Source organism: Urocitellus parryii, chromosome 4 (assembly GCF_045843805.1).
Source record: "Urocitellus parryii isolate mUroPar1 chromosome 4, mUroPar1.hap1, whole genome shotgun sequence".
Classification (NCBI taxonomy): Eukaryota; Metazoa; Chordata; class Mammalia; order Rodentia; family Sciuridae; genus Urocitellus; species Urocitellus parryii.
In genome coordinates this window covers 127,638,707-127,662,377 of record NC_135534.1, presented here as the reverse complement: position 1 = coordinate 127,662,377, position 23,671 = coordinate 127,638,707, and the positions used below count along the sequence as shown (strand labels likewise).

General features: G+C 40.4%; 1 protein-coding gene across 3 annotated transcripts in view; it reads left to right on the top strand.

The window, feature by feature from the left end:
- Nucleotides 1-19,620, top strand: part of Ntrk2 (neurotrophic receptor tyrosine kinase 2) — a 352,936-nt gene extending 333,316 nt beyond the window's left edge. For all 3 annotated transcript variants that reach the window (XM_077797810.1, XM_026410618.2, XM_026410617.2), the window contains 2 exons: nucleotides 17,909-18,067; nucleotides 19,435-19,620. In XM_077797810.1, the coding sequence (XP_077653936.1) occupies nucleotides 17,909-18,067; nucleotides 19,435-19,620 (345 nt within the window). The remainder of the gene's footprint in view (nucleotides 1-17,908; nucleotides 18,068-19,434) is intronic.
- The last annotated feature ends 4,051 nt before the right edge of the window (nucleotides 19,621-23,671 follow it).

Sequence of the window (23,671 nt, the reverse complement as noted above, 5' to 3'; positions counted from 1 at the left end):
TACTCCCTACCCCACATATGCACAACCACCCACTGTCAACATCCTGGTCCAGAGTAGGACATTTGTTACAGTCAGTGGACCTGAGTTGACACATCTTTATCACCCAACATCCATTTTTGCACCAGGATGCCACACATTCTATGGATTTTGACAAATGTACAATGGTATGTATCCACCTGCATAGTACCCTACAGAATAGTTTCAATGCTCTTAAGTTTATCTTAAAATTTTCTCTACTACACCTATTCATCTCTCCCCCAACCCCTATCAACCTTATTTTTACTATTTCTTTAGTATTACTTTTTCTACAATGTCAAATAATTGGAATTTTATAATATTTAACTTTTTATGTAAATTTTTTATTTATATATGACAGCAGAATGCATTACAATTCTTATTACATAAATAGAGCTCAATTTTTCATATCTCTGGTTGTATACACAGTATATTCACACCAATTCGTGTCTTCATACATGTACTTTGGATAGTAATGATCATCACATTCCACCATAATTTCTAACCCCCATACCCCCTCCCTTCCCTCCAACCCCTCTGCCCTATCTAGAGGTCATCTATTCCTCCCAGGCCCCCGCTCCCTATCCCACTATGAATCATCCTCCTTAGGTCAAAGAAAACATTCAGCATTTGATTTTTGGGGACTGGCTAACTTCACTTAGCATTATCTTCTCTAACTCCATCCATTTACCTGCAAATGCCATGATTTTATTCTCTTTTATTGCTGAGTAATATTCCATTGTGTATATATGCCACATTTTTTTATCCATTCATCTATTGAAGGACATCTAGGTTGATTTCACAGTTTAGCTATTGTGAATTGTGCTGCTATGCACATTGATGTGGCTGTGTCCCTGTAGTATGCTGTTTTAAAGTCCTTTGGGTATAGACCAAGAAGAGGGACACCTAGGTCAAATGGTGGTTCCATTCCCAATTTTCCAAGAAATCTCCATACTGCTTTCCATATTGGCTGCACCAATTTGCAGTCCCACCAGCAGTGTATGAGTGTACCTTTTCCCTCACATCCTTGCCAACACTTACTGTTGTTTGTATGAATAATAGCTACCATTCTGACTGGAGTGAGATGAAATATTAGAATGGTTTTAATTTGCATTAGCTTTTTCACTTTGTAATATACAATTGAGTTTCCTGCATGTCTTTTTATGGCTTGATAGCTTATTTCTTTTTAGCACTGCATAGTATTCCATTGTTTGGATATACCATAATTTATTCACTCACCTACTAAATGGCATCTTGGTTGCCTCCAGGTTTGGGAAGTTGTGAATTAAGATACCATGTGAAGGTTTTTTCATGGACATAAATTTTTAACTCCCTTCAGGTAAATAAATACCAAGGAGTTCGAATCCTGAATTGTTTGGTAAGAATTTGTAAGGAACTGCTAAATTTTCTCCTAACGTGGCTATACCATTCTGCATTCCACCAGCAACAAATGAAGAGCTCCTGTTGCCCACACCCCACCAGCATTTGCCATTGTCATTGTTTTGGATTGTTGTCATTCTAACAGGGGAGTAATATTGCATATCCATCTCAGCTGGATCCCCAAACTTTCACCTCACCTTCAGTTATGGAACCAACAAACCTAATTTAAAACTTTATTCTTACATCAGATCGAAAACCTCCTCTTCCAGGACCACAGCCTGAGCATCTCCTTTCTCCTTTCTCTGATGCTAGTTCCTGATTGCTTAGAGGCTGGGAGGGGAAACCAAAGGATAAAGGATAGATATTCTACTTCTCGTTCTTCTCCTTTGGTAGAGCTGTTTCTCGGTTTACATCTTTGGATCACTCTTGGACAGCCAGAGTACAGACAAGAAATCTCAAACATAGACTTTCATAATACTCACTTATTCCTGAGAAACTCACACAAACTTGCCCCTGCTGATGGTGGGTCAGCAGGCTCTCTGGCTCGAGCTAAGCCCTGCCACCTTTCTCCGTTCCCCTTGCATTTTTCTTTGCAGCACAGGCAGATTTATGGACTAAGAAGAAGCTCCAAAACAAGATGAGGTCCATGTCTCCCCTCCATAAGTTATCCCTGGTCTCTCTGAGAGATTCTCTTGAAGCCCTTTGCTTGGTTTCAGGTTAAGACTAGGAGAAGCAGAGAGAGAAAGAAAAGGAATTAACTCTTCAGGAACACAAAGACAAGTGGTCCCATTTCTCCTGCTCAGCCCTCCCCCCATCACTCCCAGTTCTTCTTCCCATGCACACTGAAAAAGGAGAAGAATCTAGGGTGGGGGGCTATTGTAGGGCCAGTGCTTTTGTCGGGGGATGGGGGGCAGAAGTCTAATCCAGCTGGCAGATGTTATGCTGGGCCCTGAGTGATAAAGAGTATTCTCTAGAATTTGAGATACACACAGCTCCTTTCCTCCCATCTGAAGGCTTGAATTTCTAAATTAAGGGGGACAGAAAAATCCCCTGAGCGTTCTATTGGAGAGCCTCAGAGATGTACAGAGAAGGGGGCTTCACAGGTTTCCTCATCTGATTATTCAAACAGTTAATGACTATTCATGTCAAAAAGCTGGTTGCATCAAACCTGAGACATTCTGTCTACCATTTACCCTCGCCTTTTCTTGACCTGCCCTGGGTGACTAGCTCCAGACATTATTCTCCTGGTAAAACCACCTCATTACTCAGAAGATGGTTTTTAGGCCACACCTTTGCCTGTTTCCCTCCAGCTAAATGAACACTTACCCCCCATTGCCCAGCTCCCAGTTTTCCAGCAGAAGACACGGGCGATAAAAATGCAAAGCAAGCCTGGTTGTAATTCCTGAAGACCTCAAGAGGATAACTAGCAGAATGAGGCCAGTTCTGATTGGCTGGGTTTTCATTAGTGGGGATCATGAAACACCTGGCCCGTGAAGGCTCCGAGTTCATGTCAGGTGCAAGCTCTGATGTGTGGACGTGCAGAGCTTCCCAGGTGCTATTAGTGTCTCTCCGTGGGGTTTGACTTTATAAAGCTCACTTTTGGTTCCTCTTCTGCCAAACCTAATTTTTCCCTCCAGGGATAACCACTTTTCCCACTTTAAAATAATGGTGCAACTTTAGTGATTTAATTTAGAGAGGCTATGAAGTGACCATTAAAGAGTTCAGCAAATGGTTCAGAGCCTTTTACACATTCTTCAAGAAATAAACACTCCCGTCTTCTGAGAGGTTTGCCCACTACAAAACTGGCCAGCTGACTCTTGCTGTTGGACCTCTCAGGAATTACATTTTACTCAAAGTAATTCCCAAGGGCAAGAGGAGTGTCATTCGACAAGCTTCTTCTATGAGCCAAGGCAGCTTGAACAGAGAGCAGAATCTGACCTTCTTGTCTTGACCATGAAGGTCTCAGATGTCCAGAAAGGAGTTTCTGGGGACAGGCAGGGTTGTCTTCACATCATGTCCTCAGCATCAGGCCAGCCAGTCTAGGCTAGGACAGGGGAAACTGAGGTGGGTGCTAGGTAGCAGGGGGGTTAGAGCAAGCTCAAGGACAGGCCTGGAAGGGCCAACAGAAAGCCTGCTGGGACAAAGTCAGAAAACCGGACTCTCGGCATCAGCACAGTCCTATCTGTTGTGTTCTCGGTATTTATTTTTCTATGGTTTTACCCTAAATTTTAGTAAAACCTTCCAGCTCATGTAGACCTGTGCTAAGGTGAACTGAGAAGAGCTACGCTTCTACACAGGAGAGAGCATTAATGGGATGCAGTGCATCCTGGGGGCCAGCATGGAGGGAGCAGTCATAATCAAAATGAGAGAAAAATAAATGGGAGGAGAAAGTGAGTGAAGGACCTATCATAAGAGTGAAGGACCTATTTATTAGAAGTTAGTTGTCTTAGACCCCATGCATCGGTCTCCATCTGGGCCAGTCTGGGCATTTTATTTGGTTATCAATCTCCATCTGGGCCAGTCTGGGTATTTTATTTACTTTGTATAAGCGAAACAGTTTCCTTTCTTTCTTTAAAACCTTTTCCTTTCTTCTCTGCTTTACTTCTTTCCCTTTCTTCCTTCCTTCCTTCCTTCCTTCCTTCCTTCCTTCCTTCCTTCCTTCCTTCCTTCCTTCCTTCCTTCCTTTCCCATTCTGTCTCTCTGCCTTTATTTTTTTCTTTCTCCCTTCCTCCCTCCTTTCTTTTCCCTCTAATAATTAACTGACTTGTATTACAGAAGCCCATTTGTTTGCCAATTTTATTAGAGTCCCCTTTGAAAGCAGGACTCTAATTGGTTCATGAGAAATTGTTTTTGAACTTCATTACTTGCATTAGTTCGTTTGTGTCTTAACTAATTCAACACATATTTATTGAGGGCCTAACATATGCCAGGTCCTGTCCCAGGCATGGAGATTCAACAGAAACAAAGTTCCTTCTCTTTGAACTTTTAGAGAATACAGACTAGAAAGTCAGGAATGTTGTGTGATAAATACTGTGGGCAAATTACAAGAACATTCTGTAATATTTATTATTTATCACACAACATACCTGAGTCCCTCGTCTATATTCTGTATTCGTCCTCTCTCTATAAAACTCTCTTTTGTAAGATTGTTTTGTGGGTTGACATGCCTCAATTTATGAATCCCAGGAGCACCCATTCCCTGGCTTCAGTCCAACAGCAGATCTTCCTACTCTTCTTCCTCTACCAACGGCAGAGCAAGATCCGGTGACAGAGAGGAGGGCAGGCCAGATGATTGGAGCTGAATCTCTGATAACTTCCAGGAGAAGGGTAGTGTGGCCATAAGGGAGGAAAAGCTGAAGGTTATAGCAATGGGGAACTTTCTAGAGATGACATTCCCTAAATAGACTGTTGTGTATTGGAAGCTAAAAAATCTGTTCATCCGTTCATTTCAACCACTTCTCAACTACCTACTACTATGTGCTTAGCACTATTCTGAATTCTACAGATATCATGAGAACAAGATCATCAAAATCATGGAGCTTACTCCAGTCGAGGGAGACAGAAGATACAAATAAACAAATACAAAGAATAATTTTCGCTAGTTCTAAGTGCAATAAAGAAGGAAGAGAAATAAAATTAATGTGGCCAGAGCTTGGTGAGTAAGGAGAGTGGTAGGTGGTTAAGAGACAGGTGAGCCTCACCCATGTCAGGATGTCAGGTAGGACCTTAGGAGTCTTGCTGAGATGTTTGGATTGTGTTCAAGTACAATGGTAGTCAGGGAAGAATTGTAAACAGGTGAGTGACAAGATCCAATTACATTTTTAAAAGAACAGTCCAGTTGCTCTAGAGGGGAATGGATTACAGGAAGCAAAGGTGAAAGCTAGCATACCCCAGAATGAGTGAAGGAATGTGGCAGCTGGTACCAGGTGGACTGCATGGAAATGAGGGGGAGCTATTGCCTTCAAGGGAAGCTTTGCAGGTGGGACTGAAAGAGCCTGATGATGGCTTAGAAATTGGCATAAGGAAAAAGAAGGTATTAATAAAGACTCTAGGAGTTTCAGCTCAAGCAAAACCTGCAGTGATGTTCCTACTATTTAAGGGGAATGGGAAGAGAGAGGGCAAAATAGGGATTCAAAAGGAGTATGAAATATTGATGACATTTAATCTTTAGATAAGCAGAGGTCAGAACCCCATTGGAAAAGAAGGAAGGTGGTTCCAAAAGTCGATTGTTCTTAAAATGGGAGTTATCTTCCTTTCCCTTGAGTTTTCACTTCATTTGCAGTAGATTGCTGGTTCTGTCTAAACCTTGCCATTCTCTGGAGTGTTCTAGTCTTCAAAGACAAATTCAGGGATGAAGAGAATTATTTCCCTGAGTCTGTTCAGACAGTAGATACTAGTGCTAAAAGACCTTTATGTGTTTCCTGAAAGCTATTTTTGTAAATGAATTCAAGTAATAAATACACTTTCCCAAATGTCAGAGATCTGTACCTAAAGAGAAGTTTTGGTAAAAACAAAGTGTGACTTCAGAGCATGGAGACCTTGGAAGGGAATATGCAGAAAATTGATGATGAGGCCAACTGTGGGAGTAAGGAGCAGGAAGAAAGACCAAGGAAGGATCCTGACTGTTCATCATCAAGGACTTTAGGGGGATGCACTGTTTTCTTTTCTTTGCTGGAATACTGCAAGGGCAGATTATTTTCCTTAAAGGCAGCTCAAATCGTTTTAGGAGTCAAAGGGCGACCTCAGCAGTAATGTGATCACATAACTGACAGAGTATTGGGAAAATAATCAGGAAAAACAAGGTAATGTGGAGAGGGTCTTCTACCCATGTACTGATTAAGAGACCATCAGCATAAATTCTGAAGCTCAAGTCCCAAGAGGGATATGACTCTAGTCCTAGAGATTCAGAGCTCTGAGACAGGAATGCCTCTGTGCTACTGAAGGATCTGGTAGTAGTAGGGTCTGTCTACCTGAGGCCCCTTCCTCTTTTCCAGTTGGGGAAGGAGGACCCAGAGTCAAACCTACTTTGCTTCCCAGAGCCCATAACTTCCTACAAAAGAAAGCGTTGGTAACTCAAGCAGTGTGATGTCCTTGTCAAATTCTCTGCATAAGATCAGAGGACAGGGCCCAGGAAAACTTGTGGTAGTGGCTTTAGATGGCTTGTATAGCTGGTCATGCCACCAGTTGGACTCAGAGAAGTCCAAATAAAATACAAAAATCAGACAGGTGGGCTGGGGATGTGGCTCAAGTGGTAGCGCGCTCGCCTGGCTTGCGTGCGGCCCGGGTTCGATCCTCAGCACCACATACAAACAACGATGTTGTGTCTGCCGAGAACTAAAAAATAAATATTAAAAATTCTCTCTCTCCTCTCTCTTTAAAAAAAAAATCAGACAGGTAAGGTTGATAGATTTGAAACATCTGCCTTCCTTTTGCCATCTTGGATCCTGATTGTGACCCTGGTCTTGGGTTTCTGTATCACAGTATCCCCACTTGTAAATGGTAATGATTGCTAGGTCATCAACTATGTATTTGTCGGAAAACCCATAATATTGAGTATCTTGCCTTAAAATCCATCTAGATAGGGAAAATTATTTAGGTATACAGCTTGAGAATCCCTAATGAACAGTCTAAAATCTGAAAAGTCCTAAATTTCATAACTTTTTGAGCACTAATAAAACACCATAAGTGAAAAATTCCATATCATGAAATTTTGTTTCATGAACAGAATTAATAAAGATATTGCCTAAAATATTGCATATAAATTTTATAAATTGATATTAATTTTAATTATAACTAATATTTTATAAATATGTAAGTTTGTGTGTTCATGAAACATAATACATTTTGAATCTTGATGTTGGGTTTTGGCTCTTATCCCAAACCTAATATCTGAGCATTTCCTTTTGCTTAGACCTAGCCATAGTGCTATTCTCTAGAACGTGGTGTGCCTCTTTAGAACTTAGGCTGTGGAGAAGTGTGAAGGCTTATGCATGTATTTCTTTTGAGATTCAGTGGAGAGACTGTAATACCGTAGTAAGTACTTTATTTATGTTCACCTAGTTAGTAAGTGGCTGAGCTAGATCAGGAAGCAAGTCTGCCAACCTCAAAGCCCATTCTCTTCTGCTACCCATGCTTCTGAAATGGGAATCTGAGTAGCATTTGAATACAGATGGTGAGCCCAGACCAGAGACTCACAAAACCACAAAATAAACACAGGCTATGATTCTAAAGCATCATTCGCAGCAAATGACTTAGGGACAAATATTGCTTTTCATAATGCTGTATAAAGTCTAGTGCAACAAGTATATCGGATGTAAAAGATGAAATATAAGATTCTTTAAAAATGCCACCCTTGCCATTAGACCTGAGCTACCCTCAGATATGATCCCAATTATCCCCTCACTCCCTCAACCTTTCACATCTTTCTTGGGTATAAGGGCACACTCACAGAAAGGTATGAGAAGCACAGGGCTACCCCCACACTGGTGTTCTGTAACACTGAGCTTCCTCAATTCACAACTGTGAACAAAAAAGCTGCGGGTTAGAAATTGAACTCTAATTTCAAAATTGGAAAATGGCCATTTCTTGTAAAATGTGCACGTTTCATTGATATCTTTTTTTTCTGTAAGTATATCTAAAGAGGTACAAGAAAAATGGATTTTAAAGGAAGATTACATCTTTAGCGCAAATCAGGGCACACAAAGTAGGTGCTCAGTAATTGAATTACTTGTGTTATATTACTTCTTAACTCTCAGCTCATCATAAGAACTCATGATGCCCTTTATAGCCAAGGTCACAATTGCTATGCATTACATGTATCACAGGAATAGCAGAAAATAACCGTAGTGATGCCAGGCTGGCATTTAGAGCTCTCTAGAGAAAGCAACTTTCCTGTGATTGTTATCCTCATAAGGATGCAGACAACACTTCCTGTGTCTGAATGAACTTCCCCAGCTGGGAGGAGGGAGGACCTTATTCATTTTTAACTGGATCTGATATATTAAGTCCTCATTTAAGGTTAATGGAGGGACATAGTTTCTGGCAGGGTCTTCAGAGTTATTTAACAAGCCAAGGTTAATGTTGGGACCAATGAACTCTCCACTTGCTGGACATGGTGCACCCGGAGCAGCAATAATCACAATAATCACAGCTGTTTCTAAAACAGAAGATATTTTTTCCTTTTTTTTTCTATTCTATGGATTAATCATAGCTTTCTTCCCTTTCTAAAAACTATTTGGAATACAATCCTGTTGGAATCATTTCCATAGGAACAATTTCGAATTGAAATTTGAGTACTAAACCAATGTTACAATCACCTTAGCACAGACAATGACATAAATATACATTGCCTCTGCTTTCTGACTCCATTGCTCAGCATTCTGTCAGTTACTGTGGCTTCTCACCAAGACGGGTGCAATGCTTTGGTCCTGAATACTGAAACTCAAATGGTCTCTTGCTAATGCTTAGGATGATATAAAAAGGTCAATAATATTGAACACTTAAAAAATGGCAGCTAAAAAAATGTGTATTGTAGGAATGTACATCTTCTCATTGCTGTGTTATATATAAGTTCAATAATCACAGGCCAGGCAACATGGTATATTGGTACCTTTTAAATACTTCATCCTGCTCCAGATTCACTCAGTAAACTCCTCCATTTAGGTTGATAAGAGTTACTGGGGAGACAAAGCAATCAGAAAAGGAAGAGCATGTTGTTTATTCTTACAAGGAATGATTCAAATGTGATTCTTCGATGTCCACTTGAGAGCAGTTGCATGCCTTACTGAGAGAAGACATATTTGCTTCTGATTAAAGTCAAATATAAAATAGGATGAATTGCAATCACTTTTAAGAAAAAGGGTCTTGGACTCTTTAGATTGCATTTAGTCACATTTCTAGAGTGCACAGGTGTGTTGGTCATCTTTGTAGGGTTGGGGAAAATGCCTGAGGAAAAGCAACTTGGAGGAGAAAAAATTATTTTGGCTCATGGTGTCAGAGCTTTCAGTCTGTGGTCAGTTGGCTTCGTTGCTTTGGGCCTGATGTGCAGCAGAGCCTCATGGTGGAACAGCATGACAAAGGAAAGCTGCTTAGCTCATGGCGGCCAGGAAGCAGAGAAAGAGGTGGAAAAACAAGAAGAGAGAGAGAAAGGGTCTGGAGGCAAGTAATACCTTTCCTGTGCATGTCCCTAGTGACCTACTTTTTCCAACTCAGCCCTACCTCCCACAGTTGCCACCACTTCCTGATAATGCCATAAAATTATTAATCCATTAATTCAAGGCCCCACCTTTGAAACCTGCTACGTTGGAGACCAAACCTTCAACACATAGCCTTTGGACAACATTCCAGATCTAAACTGTAACATTCAGCCTTTCCTAAATCATGGAACAGTAGGACCCAGGAGGATGGTAACCTGAGGTAATATGGAGTCCAAAAGCCATTCTACCTTTGTCTCCACCTCACTAGAGAGTTCCAGGGTTTCTTTGCTTTCCCTCAGCTATCCCCAAGGAAAATGAGGAAGGGAGGAGGACAGGCTCACACGGGAGCTGAACTGAATCTGAGAACTGTTATGGAACAACAGCAGGTTTAAACCATTTGCTCAACTTCACAGTTAGTTGGTAATATGGAAACCATCAAAAGTTACCCAAGAAGGGTTGGACCTTCACTTGGGGCCTTGGGAATCTGAAGTCATGATCACAGATTTGGATTCTGGCTAAAAACGATCTAATTTCTAGTGTTCAGAACTGTTCTGCCTGCCATAGACCACATAGGAATCAGAAGGGAACATTGGCAAGGAGAGTATATGATGCATTATTTGTATCCCCTCAAAATTCATATGTTGAAGCCTGTATTAGTCAACTTCCCATCATTAAAAATACCTGAAACTTATAAGGAGAAAATATTTATTTTAGCTCATAGTTTTGGAGGTCCCATTGGCAGCAATAGCAACTTAGAGAAGGAAGGAGGAACTGGAGTCCCTTAAGGGCATATCCCCAATGAACTAAAGATCTCCCATTAGACAGAACATTCTAAAGGCCCCACCACCTCTTTATCATGCCACCCAAGGGAAGCAGCTTTTACCACATGGACCTTAGGGGGATATTCCAGATCCAAAGCCTTAACCCCCAATGTGAGTGTTTTTTGGATACTGGGCTTTTACAGAAGTATATGTTTTAAAAAGTTCATAAGAGTGGGGCCTGTTCCAGAGGATTAGTGTCCTTATCAGGAAAGACTACAGAGGGTTCATTCTCTGTCTTGCTCCCTCTTCAAGCAGAAAGAGAGCTCTCAACAGAAACTGAGTTGGGAAGAACCTCCATCTTGGTCTTCTAGCCTTCAGAACTGTGAGAAAATTAATTTATGTTACTTAAGCTACCCAGTCTGTGGTACTTTGTTATGGTGGCCCAAGAAGGCGGAGGCAGAGACCCTTTTCCCATCTCTGCATCTGACTCCAAGTCAGACTTGAGGTAAAAAATGTAAAGAGTACCAGGCATTTGAAAGCAAATTCTACCACTTTCTGGCTGTGTGGACTTAGTTGGTCACTTTACCAGAGATTCCTTATCTCTTAAACTGGGATAAAAGCAGAATAAATGGATAACCAAAAATGTAGAAAAACAGCAACTAATATTTATTGCACATTTTCTATGTGCCAGGAGTTGTTCTTCTAAAAACTTTATTTATTTAAGTCAGATTCATTAAAACATAATATAGTAGGATATAACTTTTTACTATACAGTTCTACAAGTTCTGGCAAACAATCATTTAACTGTCATCACAATCAAGATACAGAACCCTATTAAAGAAACCCTCCCTCTACGCCCAGTCCTGGACAACCATAATTTTTCTAGACCTATTGTTTTGCCTTTTCTGTAATATCATATGAATAAAATTATATAGACTTTTGATCTGGCTTCTATCTTGGAGCTTTTCTAATATCAATTTATTTAATCTTTGTAACAATATTTTGGGTGAGTCCGATTACTGTAGAATGAATTTATATGCAAGTACTGTGAAAAAGTAAAATTGGTCATACAAACCTGAGGTATTATTATCATTTATATTACCTGTATTATTATTATTTTATGGTAAAATACAGACAAAATCAATCCTCAGTGAAAATGATGCATTGAATTTGCCCTTTGTGTTCACCTAGAATCCAAGTATTGGGACATACTGATGACAGATCTATGACCTTTTCCTTTAACACAGATGACAGTTTGCCTTGTTCTGGCAGAATAGAGATTTAATTACGAAAGAAAGTATTTGAAAAATATTGTTAACCATAAGGTCCAGTATGTCCTCTCACTGACTAATCCAAAAATACTTGGCCTTCAAGTTACTAAGTCATTACCCTTATGCCTCTGACCAGATTGTGACTGTAAATAGGAAAAGACAAGGAAAGATGTTCTACGCTGTCAATATCAGAAATTTTAGGAATAATAATAATCAATTCCTAATCTATAATCAATTCCTAATCTATGAGAGAGGGTGACCAAATAGACACCAGCATTCTTTCTCACTCACCCCAGGACGTATTTACTCAGAGGCAAGGCAGAGAGGACTGAGTTTTTTTCCCCAGGAAGTGTCCCCTGGTTCAGTAGCCTCCACCCTGGAATCACCTGCTCAATTCCTAATATAATTCTCATCTTTCTGGACATGGTGACAGAGTACCCACAGACTGACACAGTGGTTCTAGCGTCTTCTCCAAGGGGAAGATTTTGCAGACATTGTTTCTCTGTCTCCTGTTTTTAATCTTCTATTTCAAATGCAACACATGATAACTAAGTCAATAAGGTCCAGCTATCCCTTAAAGTTTACAGAGTTCATGAATTTTTAAGGAACAGATCAGGAGAAACTGCTGGTCAGGCATGGGTGTGATGAGGAGCTCTAGGAGCCCTTTCAATATTTAATGCAGCCAAAAGCTTCTGACAACTAATCATCTCTTAATGGGGCTTGCCCTTTGGCCTCCATGTTGCCAAGGGAGTAAAATGTTTGGCTTCCAAACAAGTTATCACTCACTCATTGAGTAAATACCACAAGCTAAAAGCCGCCTTCCAGGCATTATTGGTCTTTGCTAGTGAGTTTAGTTACTTGTTTTTAAATCAACAGTGGTTTCAGAGCCAGTGGGGCGTTTGCTTTGGGTGTGTAGAGAGGCTCCTGTCTACGGGTGTGCCTCTTGTAAACACAGAAGGGAGGCTCTGGGGAGAGAATGAATGTTGGAGGAGTAAGCATGACCAAGAGGGAAATAAAGAGACAAACTGGACAAGACAAAATGCAGCATTTGAACTGGGAATGTACAAGTGAGGTTTGAGAGGAGATTAGAAGAAAGACGGAAGTAGGAATGGGCTGGGAGGGGCAATACAGATGCACATAAAAAGAGACAGTGAGGAGAGAACCAGGGGATGATTGGGCGCACTTTGTGAGAAGCCCAACAGAAGAGGAAGAGCTGAGCTCCTCACCTCCTCTTTTGTCTCCCAGTTTCCCTGGAAAATGAACTGTGCATTCCTCATTAACTTGTCCCAGAACCATTTTATATTTAATTAAATAAATAACAACAAACAGTGAGAAAGAACCTAGATTCTCAGCATGTATAGTGGAGAGATAAAGATCCTTCTTCACTTCTTTTGGTCACCAAGTCATATTTACACCTGCTCAGCAAGTTTCTAAATCCTAGTTTTCTGATGTAGAAAAATAAATTGCATGTTAAGCCACTGGGAATTTTTCACAATTTACGACCTAATGACCAAAGAGTGAGTACTTTGAATTGCTTGGGTAAGAAATAAATTTTATAGTTACACTGATTAGATGTGTCCACTTTGATTTTAAAATAATGAAGTCATTGATTTCTAATTCCAGGCAGTTTTGCTAAGGGCCTTTTCATATTTTTTCCAGGATTTATTATCTTTGAAATAGTTTTCAAACAGGTAGATATAAAGGATACTCAGACCCAGGTATTTTAACTAAAACACAGTTGTTATTTTTGTTTTTAACCAGATCATCCTATACATATCATTTCCAAAATTATGAGGTGCCATGGAAATAAACATTAAGGACTAAAAGAACAGTTCTTGATGTTTTAAAACAATTCATTATTTTTCTCAGCTTGATTTATTTTAGGTCCTGTGGAATTTCTTTTTGCACTTGCACCTCAGACATTGTTCTCATTAGCATTGCTGGTTTACCCAAGTTGCAGTGATTAGCAGCCCTAATGGTCAATAATGATGGAGTCCTTCCCAGCCCTCAATGGCTTAACATTCGTTTTTGGTTTCTCCCCTTTTTCTCCAGCCTCAGAAGAAATGGGATATGAGTCACCATCTTGGTATACTCCTACATTTATGTATTATGAAGTCTTCCCAGACTTTGTTCCCAGATTGACTAGTCCTAGATCTATACCATGGACAGTCCCTCTGTCTACTATACAGATGGCAAATCAAGGAATAGGGTTTCTTGTGCAACTTAAAAAGCCCCTGCACCTCATGTGAATCTCAGTAGTTTTGGTTGCATTTTATAAGGTTATGCATTTAATTGAATGGCAAGACTGTTTCCATCCATTTACAATTTGGTTTGATGGAGATTTTAGAGAAGTGATTGGAGAATGGATAGAGAGGTAGTGGAGGCTGATCTCTTTGAAAGAACATTTTGAGAACTCCTTCCCAAATGGCAACACTTGCAAGAGACCCACTTGAAGATGTGGTTTGCTTACTAACTGACCACCTCCTCCCCTACCAGACATAACTAATTAGTGTCCAATGCTCTTGAGGCAGGTGAACCTTTAGCAGAAGGGAGTGTCTGCTCTATTCTCAGGGTGACATAAAGGCACTAGAATGGTCACTGAGCTGTAGCAGGGGATTTTTCTTGAAATGGTGGAATTTAGCCCAGCACAGTGGCATAGGCCTATAGTCCCAGCATCTCTGGAGGAGGCTGGATAGAGAGTTCAGAGCCAGCCTCAGCAACTTAGGAAGGCCCAAGCAACTCAGTGAGACCCTGTCTCTAATAAAATACAAAAAAAGGCTGGGGGCGGGGGAGGGGGCGGCTAGAGATGTGGCTCAGTGGTTAAGTATCCCTGGGATCAATTCCTGGTACCAAAATAAATAAATAAATAAGTGGTGGAATTTGAGCTTACCTTTCAGAGTTCTCTGAGGAGTAAGGGGAAAGGGCAGGAAAGCAAACCTTCCAAGCAGCACAAGCAAGTTCCGCCTGGGTGAGGATCCACCATGAGGCTTGCTGGCTGACCACAGAGCATGTGGTGGAGAATAGAGAAGGTAGAAAGGCAGAGTGTCCCATCAGAATGAATAGTGTTCATTGGGTTGAGGTAAACTACTTAAATTCTCTGAATGTTAGGTGTATTATTAGTAATATCTAGGCAAGACAACATCTACTCCAAAGGGTAGCTGTTAGATGCAAGTGAGGTAATTGAATAGGAATTCTTTGTAAGAGGTGTGTTGATGGATAATTGTGGACACCAAGTGGTAGTGGATGATTACAGAACTATAGTGTTTTGTGCTAGAAGTAATCCTTCACATATGAACAATAAGAATATAAGTGAGATATAACGAAACTTTTTCCTAAAGCTGGGTAAGAGCACAGCAGGAACTAGAAATCTAGTCTCTTAGATTGAGGAAAATTAAAATCGCAAGTCTACATCAATTCTCCAGCCAACTGGATTTCCCATCTTGCATCAGTTTAATATGGCTAGTTCAGTGACTAACATGCAGCCCACTTCAACTGACCACAGAAGAGCTTGAGAGGCACCGTCACATCTTGAACAGCCAAGGGTAGAAATTCTGACTCCTAGTGTCATACTTGAGATCACATTCCATCTCACAAATATTTAAGAAAGGATGCAAGGGCAAGTTGCCAAGTAGTACAACACAAAACAAATGTCTCATTGTGTGTTTTGCTGCACAGGGTATGGTTTTGTGTGGCTCAAGCTGTCAAGTGTCTGCAGCAAGAATGTGATTGTTATTTATAACAATGGTGACTTTTTTGGGGGGATAAAGGAGATCCAACTCTTGTGACATGCTCCAAAATACTAAGGAAAGAACTGCAAAGAAAATGTTCAAAAATGTTCCAAACGGGTTGAGAAAACTTGTGAACCCTGCCTGAACTTTTATTAGATTGTCCCACCACTCACCCGTTTGACATCAGAACAAGGAAAGCATTATTTATAACAGCATGTGTGAAATCCCAGAAGAGATGCTTGAAAGAATTAAAGTGAAAAATCTGTCCCAAAGAGACTACAAGCAGAAAATAAATGATCAGATGGGAAAACATGTAAATCAAAATGTGAGTCTTTTTTTTCTTTTTTCTATCCTTTAGAGGAAACAAAAGTTTTTCTTTAGCTATTAGTGATACAGGGCAAAGCACCTGGTACACTGGGGGCTACAATCCACAAAGCCACGTGGTCACTGCTGAGTGAGAAATACAGGAGAGTCATCATGTGTTGATTCTTCCCCATATTATCTGCAGAATGGCTGCTGCCATTGAAGAAATAAGAAAGTAAAGGTTCTGGAGAAGGAACCAACACCTTGAAAGCATTTGGTACATAAGATTTATAAAGCACTTTCACAAAGGTCTGCTTGAATGCATACCTCATGATAACATGATGAAGTATATATTGTTACCCACAGTTTATAGTTGGAGAAATGAGATCACAGAGAGAAACTCCAGGTTCCAATAGCACAACCAGCTGTTTCCTGCTTGGGTAACTTTGACGAGCTGCCAAGCCTCTCTCATGCCCCTCTCCTGTGGATAGATGTTTTTTAAACTGTATAGAGCTCACTCTCCAGGTATGATTTCAGAGAGTGGCAAGAAGACTGGACATGCAAGTGTGCCACAGCACGCAGCCTTTCATGCCATGTAGACCAATGTGTATCCAGTTCTGTGGAGTGGTGAAGCTTGTCCCTATTGGCCACAGAGCAGTCGTCTCCTTGCTGCTGTTGTATGGTGGCCCAGACCTGGTGGGATCATTCTACCCTGTACCATGAGTTCTTCTGAGCATCTGGAAATGTGGCATCTTCCACATACATGCACAGCTTCCCTTTGCCAAAGTCCTGGGCACTCAGAGTTAACAGCCATGAACAGAAAGGATATTCACTGCCCACATCCTTTGTGGTTGGTCAGTGCCTGTGTCATGCTGGTCACAGTTTGAATACTGGCCCTAAGGGGAATTGTTGTCACTACCTGCAGATATGCCAGGTGGGTCCACAGGAAAAGCATGTGCCTACTGAATGTTGAATTCCACTGCTGTTAGGGGAAGAAGGAACAAAGCAAACACACTGATAAGAAGACAATTTGGCCTTTGTGAGCTTTAGGTTTATTAGGAGCTGAACAGAAAAATATGGGCCATGTTAACCCTAGGCAGTAAGTTATGTCTCTCCTTATCATTTGGACCCATTGTCTGGAGAATGGGGTGGGAACTCCTCCTTTCACACTGTCGTGCTTTCTTGGATACTAAGAGCATCATTTGAAATCACTAAGCTTATTGGATGTCTTTGGCATTTCAGCTCCTTGAGCATGGGTACAAGTGCATTTTTTTAAGCACTGTTTATTTCCTTCTTATAATGGGTCATGAGTGGATATTGAGAATTAGAATTGGGCAGAAACTCGATGTGGCATTAGTCTAAAAACTTGGGGGCTGAGAGTTGTCACTGAGGCCTGATTCCTGCTGTAGCTTAACTCCCCCCAGCTGCTGTCAGTTATCAGTGTGTCCTGAAGCTGGCGGTACTGGGAAGTGGGTGCAGGGTGAGAAAGAGGACATACAGGCCACAGGCAGGAATTGGTTCAGGGTTTTAAAATCAGACAACCCTGATGTGTTACAAACCTAAAAATGAAATTCTTTACTTTTTTCCATGAAGTGGGAAATCTCAAATAAGTCTCCCTGTCAAGCAACCTGCACTTCAGTCACCTTGTGTAAAATGGGAATATGATTTCCATCTTGGCCACTAGTAGACTGTGATGAGGATGTTTTAGTCAACACTGTGTACAGTGTTATACCTCAAGTGGAAGGGAGCCTCGTTCTTGTCCAGGAAGAACAGACACTGATAGGTCATTTGGGATTTTTATTTGTTGTCCTGATCAAAGTTATCTTGTTTCTTTTTCCTTCCTTTCTTTCTTTCAGGATGAGGTTTGAATGAGGGCCTTATGCATGCTAGGCAAATGCTCTACCACTTAGCTAATATCCTCAGCCTTCAAAGTTATCTTGCTAGTTAGATGATTGAGCTATCCCCTTACAGAAGTACATGTGTGTTTTTCTTGCAGGCTGAATATCCACCTAATCATCATCTCTGCTCCTGTCTGGTTTTGAGAAAAAGATAATTGCAAATAACTTGAAAAAAAAATGTTTTGACCATTCTTCACTTTTTGCTCTGTTGCTTGGGGAAATTATAGATCTCTTATGTGTTTATAAACAATTAAAGTTAATAAGAACAAGTAAGGAAAGAAAAACGTCTCCTCACCACTCCTCTCCACATGTGGTTCCAGAGTGACTGATGGTCTTTGTTGGTCCCTTTCCTGCCAGGTCGGTGGCCACACGATGCTGCCCATTCGCTGGATGCCTCCAGAGAGCATCATGTACAGGAAATTCACCACAGAAAGTGATGTCTGGAGCCTGGGCGTCGTGTTGTGGGAGATCTTCACCTACGGCAAACAACCCTGGTACCAGCTGTCAAACAACGAGGTGTGTAGTGACTCACGAGAGCCCCCCTCCCCAGGCTAAATTCCCCTGGATGGATGGAGGCCTTCTCTTGGGCTGAAATCGGGGCATGGGCTTCCATGGCTGTGTTAGGGGTGGCAGAACTTTCCAAATAGCCTGCTGTGCACCTAAACGCCATGATGGCACTAAGGAATCACTTCATGCTGCTCATGTAGTAAATAAATAGCAGATGTAGCATTCCAGTGAGACTTTGGGTCTTTTGTTTATAAATTATAATTTGCTCCAATGAAGTTGCAAATTTATTTCCTTTCTTCACATTTCATGAGAACATTAACTATTAGTGAAAAACTCAACCATTTCATTTTCCTATTTGATTTCTTTTGCAAATATCGTCATCCCTTGGTATCCATGGGGAATGGGTTCCAGGATCTCCCATGAATACCCACATTTAGAATTCTCAAATCCCTTATGTAGAATATAGTATTTGCATATAACCTATGCACATGTTATGATATATTTTAAGTTATCTCTAGATTGTTTAGAGTACTAATTCAATGCAAATGCAATATAAAGAGTTGTTACACTATATTGTTTAGGGAATTATGCCAAGAAAAAAGCATATGCATGTTCAGTACAGATGTGATTATTTTTTCCAGATATTTTAGGTCTGCAGTGGTTAAATCCACAGATGTGGAACCCACATACATGGAAGGCTGGCATCTTTATGAGGTTTCTCCCATCTTTCTCAGATCCATGTCTGTCTTTTTAAGCCAATTCCATTATCCAATATGCCTGCTTATTTCTGTAGCCTGTCACTCAGCACCTTAACATAAGAGTGATTTGGGTTCCATGAGTCCCTCTTGAGGAGCATTCCTCATAGATAAATCATTTCTCTACCAGTTTTATGAAAAATGGATATAAACCAATCTAGTTTATCATGATGTAAACCAACCCATACTAATTGCTGCCTTCCTTCTGAAAAAAAAAATGATTGGACTCCTTAAAAAAAAAAAAGTCATATCTCACAAGAGGTTAGAAAGGATAGAGGGGAGATAGAACAGACAGAAGATGGATAATGGGAAAAATAATGAAAAATTGGGTATGGTCAAATAATCTTCAGCAAATAATATTAAGTATCTAATTTTATAAAGATCTGGAAGAGAGTATTTTGATGCGATCAATGTTTAAGAAGATGGGAATGCTAATTACCTGATTTGATCACTCTACATTGTAGATATGTATTAGTCATGCTCTATGCCACATAGAGTTGCAATTATTATGTGTGAACCTTTTTAAAATTTTTTTTAAAAAGAGCCTTCCCTTGACTCCTCTTGGCACTGACATTTCTTTCATCTGCATGGCTTTTTCTCCTGTCTGTGATTTCCATCCAGGTGATAGAATGCATCACTCAGGGCCGAGTCCTGCAGCGACCTCGCACATGCCCCCAGGAGGTATATGAGCTGATGCTGGGGTGCTGGCAGCGAGAGCCCCACATGAGGAAGAACATCAAGGGCATCCACACCCTCCTTCAGAACTTGGCCAAGGCATCTCCTGTGTACCTGGATATTCTAGGCTAAGGCCTTTTCCCCAGACCGATCCTTCCCAACGCACTCCTCAGACGGGTCAAGAGGATGAACATCTCCTAACTGCCGCTGGATGCCATGACACTGCTGTCCTGCACTCTGACAGTATTAACAAGACTCCGAGACGCTTTCAGAGGGAAGCGATGTGTACTTCTCCATCCACAGACACAGTATTGACTTCTTTTTGGCATTATCTCTTTCTCTCTTTCCATCTCCCTTGATTTGTTCCTTTCTTTTCCTTTTCTTTTTCTTTTCTAGCTTTTTTTTTTTTTGTCTTCCCTGCTTCACAATCTTACCTTCTCTTTTTAATCAAATCTGGCTTCTGCATTACTATTAACTCTGCATAGACAAAGGCCTTAACAAACCTAATTTGTTATATCAGCAGACACTCCAGTTTGCCCACCACAACTAACAATGCCTTGTTGAATTCCTGCCTTTGATGTGGATGAAAAAAAGGGAAAACAAATATCTGACTTAAACTTTGTCACTTCTGCTGTACAGACATCGAGAGTTTCTATGGATTCACTTCTATTTATTTATTATTATTACTCTTCTTATTGTTTTTGGATGGCTTAAGCCTGAGTATGAAGAGGAAAACTTGTGTTCAATCTGGGAAAACTTTATCTATGGGAGATTAAAACCAGAGAGAGAGAGAAGATTTATTATTATAAACCACAGTATGGGAGAAACAGAGACAACCATTGGGATCAGCTGGCATCAGTTCCTACTTAGGAAAACCCCAGCAACTGTCAGCTGGGAATAATGTTTTCGGCACCTTCCCCTGAGGACCTTTTTGAGGAGTAAAAAAGACTGTTGAACTCTGTGCCATGGACTAGTCTTTTCCCATCACCAGAAACACTAGTGTGTGGTAGAGAGAAAAGATGGCCACTATAGTACACAAGGTGGCACATCATACGCTCAGACGGTCTTGTCTCGGTCACGGTGATAGCAGTGTTATCCACTGAGCCTTTGTCAAATTCAGTTGAAAAGAGGTGGATTCTTGTCCAGAGATCATTTCAGGGTCAGGTGGGAAATCCAAGGACTCGGAAAAGATAGGACAAGCTCTCAATTTGGAGGCAAGTTTCTCTTATATTGAACTTTTCAGATAGCACCTCCCTCTGACCCCCGCCCTTCACTCCCACCTGTCCTTTTAACTGTGCAAGCAAAATTGTGCATGGTCTTCGTCGATTAATACCTTGTGTGCAGAAACTACTGCTCCAGACATCGTGCCCCTGGTAGGTAGAGCAGATCCATAAAAGGTATAACATATCAATGAAGGGAAGCTAATGGAGTTCATTAGCTGAGAATAAATGTCTCTGTGCTGTATGGCTGGTGGTGATGGGTTTTACCCAATATGGACCCTGAAGCCTGGATATCTTCATCCATGTTGAACCCACGGGATTGTGGGATGGGCAGAATCCATCCTGGAGGGAAAGGAAACCTCACCTGGGGACATCACACACATTCATGTTCAGTGTACACAGGCAATGTCTCTTGCTCTGGGCTCTGGTTGGGAGAGTGGTTTCATTCCAAATGTATTCCATTGTCAGTATGCTGTTTTGTTTTCTTCACTCCATTAAAAAAAAAAATGTAAAACTAAAACATTTGGCACAGCATGCCAATGGGAGGCTGCGCCCAGACGGAGCATTGGAGGTATGCTTCTGGGCACAGTTATTGGTTTTGCAAAGAGAGTGTAAATTTAAATAGAAATTTACAGTTATTTGGATAGTAGGTTATACCAAGGGAGAAAATTATTTCTGTTCCTCAAGAAAACTTGCTACCCTCTGTGAGGGGAATTTTGCTAAACTTGACATCTTTATATCATGAGCCAGATTGAAAGGGAGTGATTTTAATTCATTTTAGGTTGTTTTATTTAGTTTTTGTTTCTGAAGGTGCAAGAGCTCTGTTTAGGTTTCACTTGTGCCCGTTAATTACTAGAGCACCTTGTTTTCCATTATAGGCTTTGAAAGCCAGTGCTCAAAAACTTCAAAAGTGTAAATTATCAGAGAACAAAAGGAAATCCAGTAGCATCTGTGGTCAAGTGAGGGGGTTGGACAAGATGATCCTTTCAGCCCTTTGGGTTCTGTGCTGGCCTATGAAATATGGGAGTTGAGTTGTTTGTTCTCTTTGTTAGTGAAAACAAACCCCTCCAGAATACACAATTAATATAATGAAAGCCATATCTCCATGATATAGACATGTGTGTCTATATCATGTCAAGGGCCCATGGTACTGTTAAAATACTGTGGAATTCTGTGAAGCAGTAAGGAAGGGGCAGATTTGTACAAACTCTTCTAGATTCTATCAGCAATGACCTGAAAACCTACAAAGGTTTGTCACTCTGTGTATCTGGCCAGCTGCTCTGAGAGAAAAATCTGCAAATTCTTTATTTTATTTTAATAGAGAGCAATGGAGATAGTACTTTAAGAGATCAAATTCAAGGAGGGCTGTGTAGTTTTATAGCTAAGATTTGTTTAAAACAGATGAAAAGATGGAAACATTCCATTCCATTTTTTGTGTTTTCTTATGAAGGAATAAAAGCAAAAAAAAAAAAATCTTCACACCTTCTGACAAGTCCCTCAAGGTCTTGAAACAAAAGGTTCTATGCAAGTACGAAGTTTTATAGTTATTTATACTGCTTGTTATTATTATTTCCTCTGTTGTCTCAAGAGTATGTGCTTATTTCAGAGATGTCTCACATTGAAAGAACATCAGATTGTTTCAAAAATAGTTGATGAGCTACAGAATATCTTAAAGTATTCATCATTATTCCTCTATAACACACTTTCTCATGGTCTTCAAATGTTTAGAAAAGCAGCATCCTGGTTCTGAAATGTACTGGTCACCAAATATGGCCTACCATCAGATATGTTAAAAACTATAATTATAGCAGTGACAAACCTAATTCTCTAACTCAAACCAAGTCTGACAGTCATTTCCACTTACAAAGTGTCTAAGTTTTCCAAACACTTTTTGTATGTGTTTGCAAATTATTCCTGTTTTTTTGTAGGTGAGGAAATTGAGACTCAGAGAAGCTCAGAGGCATACTGAGGTCTCCTGTCTAGCTTGTGGCACCAACAGGCCTTCATCCAACTACTCTGACTTTATAAATCCATGATTCTGTCCACTAGAAATACTAATATACCAACAAACAGTTCAGAAAAGAAAGCACGCTAACTAATTCATGAATCAGGATATGAAGTTACGAATTTTGTTCATACAAGAGATGGCAAACATCTGAGACATTGTGATGTATGATCATGCTCTGAGCTTCAGCTTAATCTTTGTACACTGAACCAATGTCATAATCAGGCTTATTTAGAAAACACTTTGAACTATGCTATCAAGGATTATATCAGAATTCATATTATACATGTGTTCACATCAGCACTACCTGTGATATTTTCATGTATTTATATATGTGTTATAAATACTGGATTTATACATATACAAATGCACATACATAGTGTGTTTGTGTGTTTATGTATAAATATATAGGCACATCGTAATAGAGATAACTATAGTAGGGTGCAGTATGAATAATTTGCTTAAAATCTGCTAAATAACCAAAACTTTTTAATGTCATGTTGCAGTTAATGCTTCCATTCTCCATGTGGGTGGGACTACATCGCACTTCTAAACTCTGTGCAGTACCGCATGGGTGGAAGACATATTTAAGATAATGTGCTTCCCAAAACAACTGAAAAAAAAGCCATCCCACTGCATTGAGTCCTTTCCCTGGCTCTTTTTAAAGGAAAATGCAGATTGAAACAGATCTTCTTTTATAAAAGTCCAGGAAAGGAAAATCAATTTTTTTTTGTCATTTTGCACATTTGTATTATGCTCACTTTGTCCCACTGTGACCTTTTCACAGTTATGTCAGAGTCCAAGCATTCCAGATGTAAAGTGTAATGTTGGGAGACCCATGTCATGAATGCCAATGGCAAGACATCCAAGACTCTCTTAGGAACTCCCACATCTGAGGGTAAATGGACCAACCAGCCGTGGAGAGCGCTGTCCTTTGTAAAGCATCATGGCAACATGA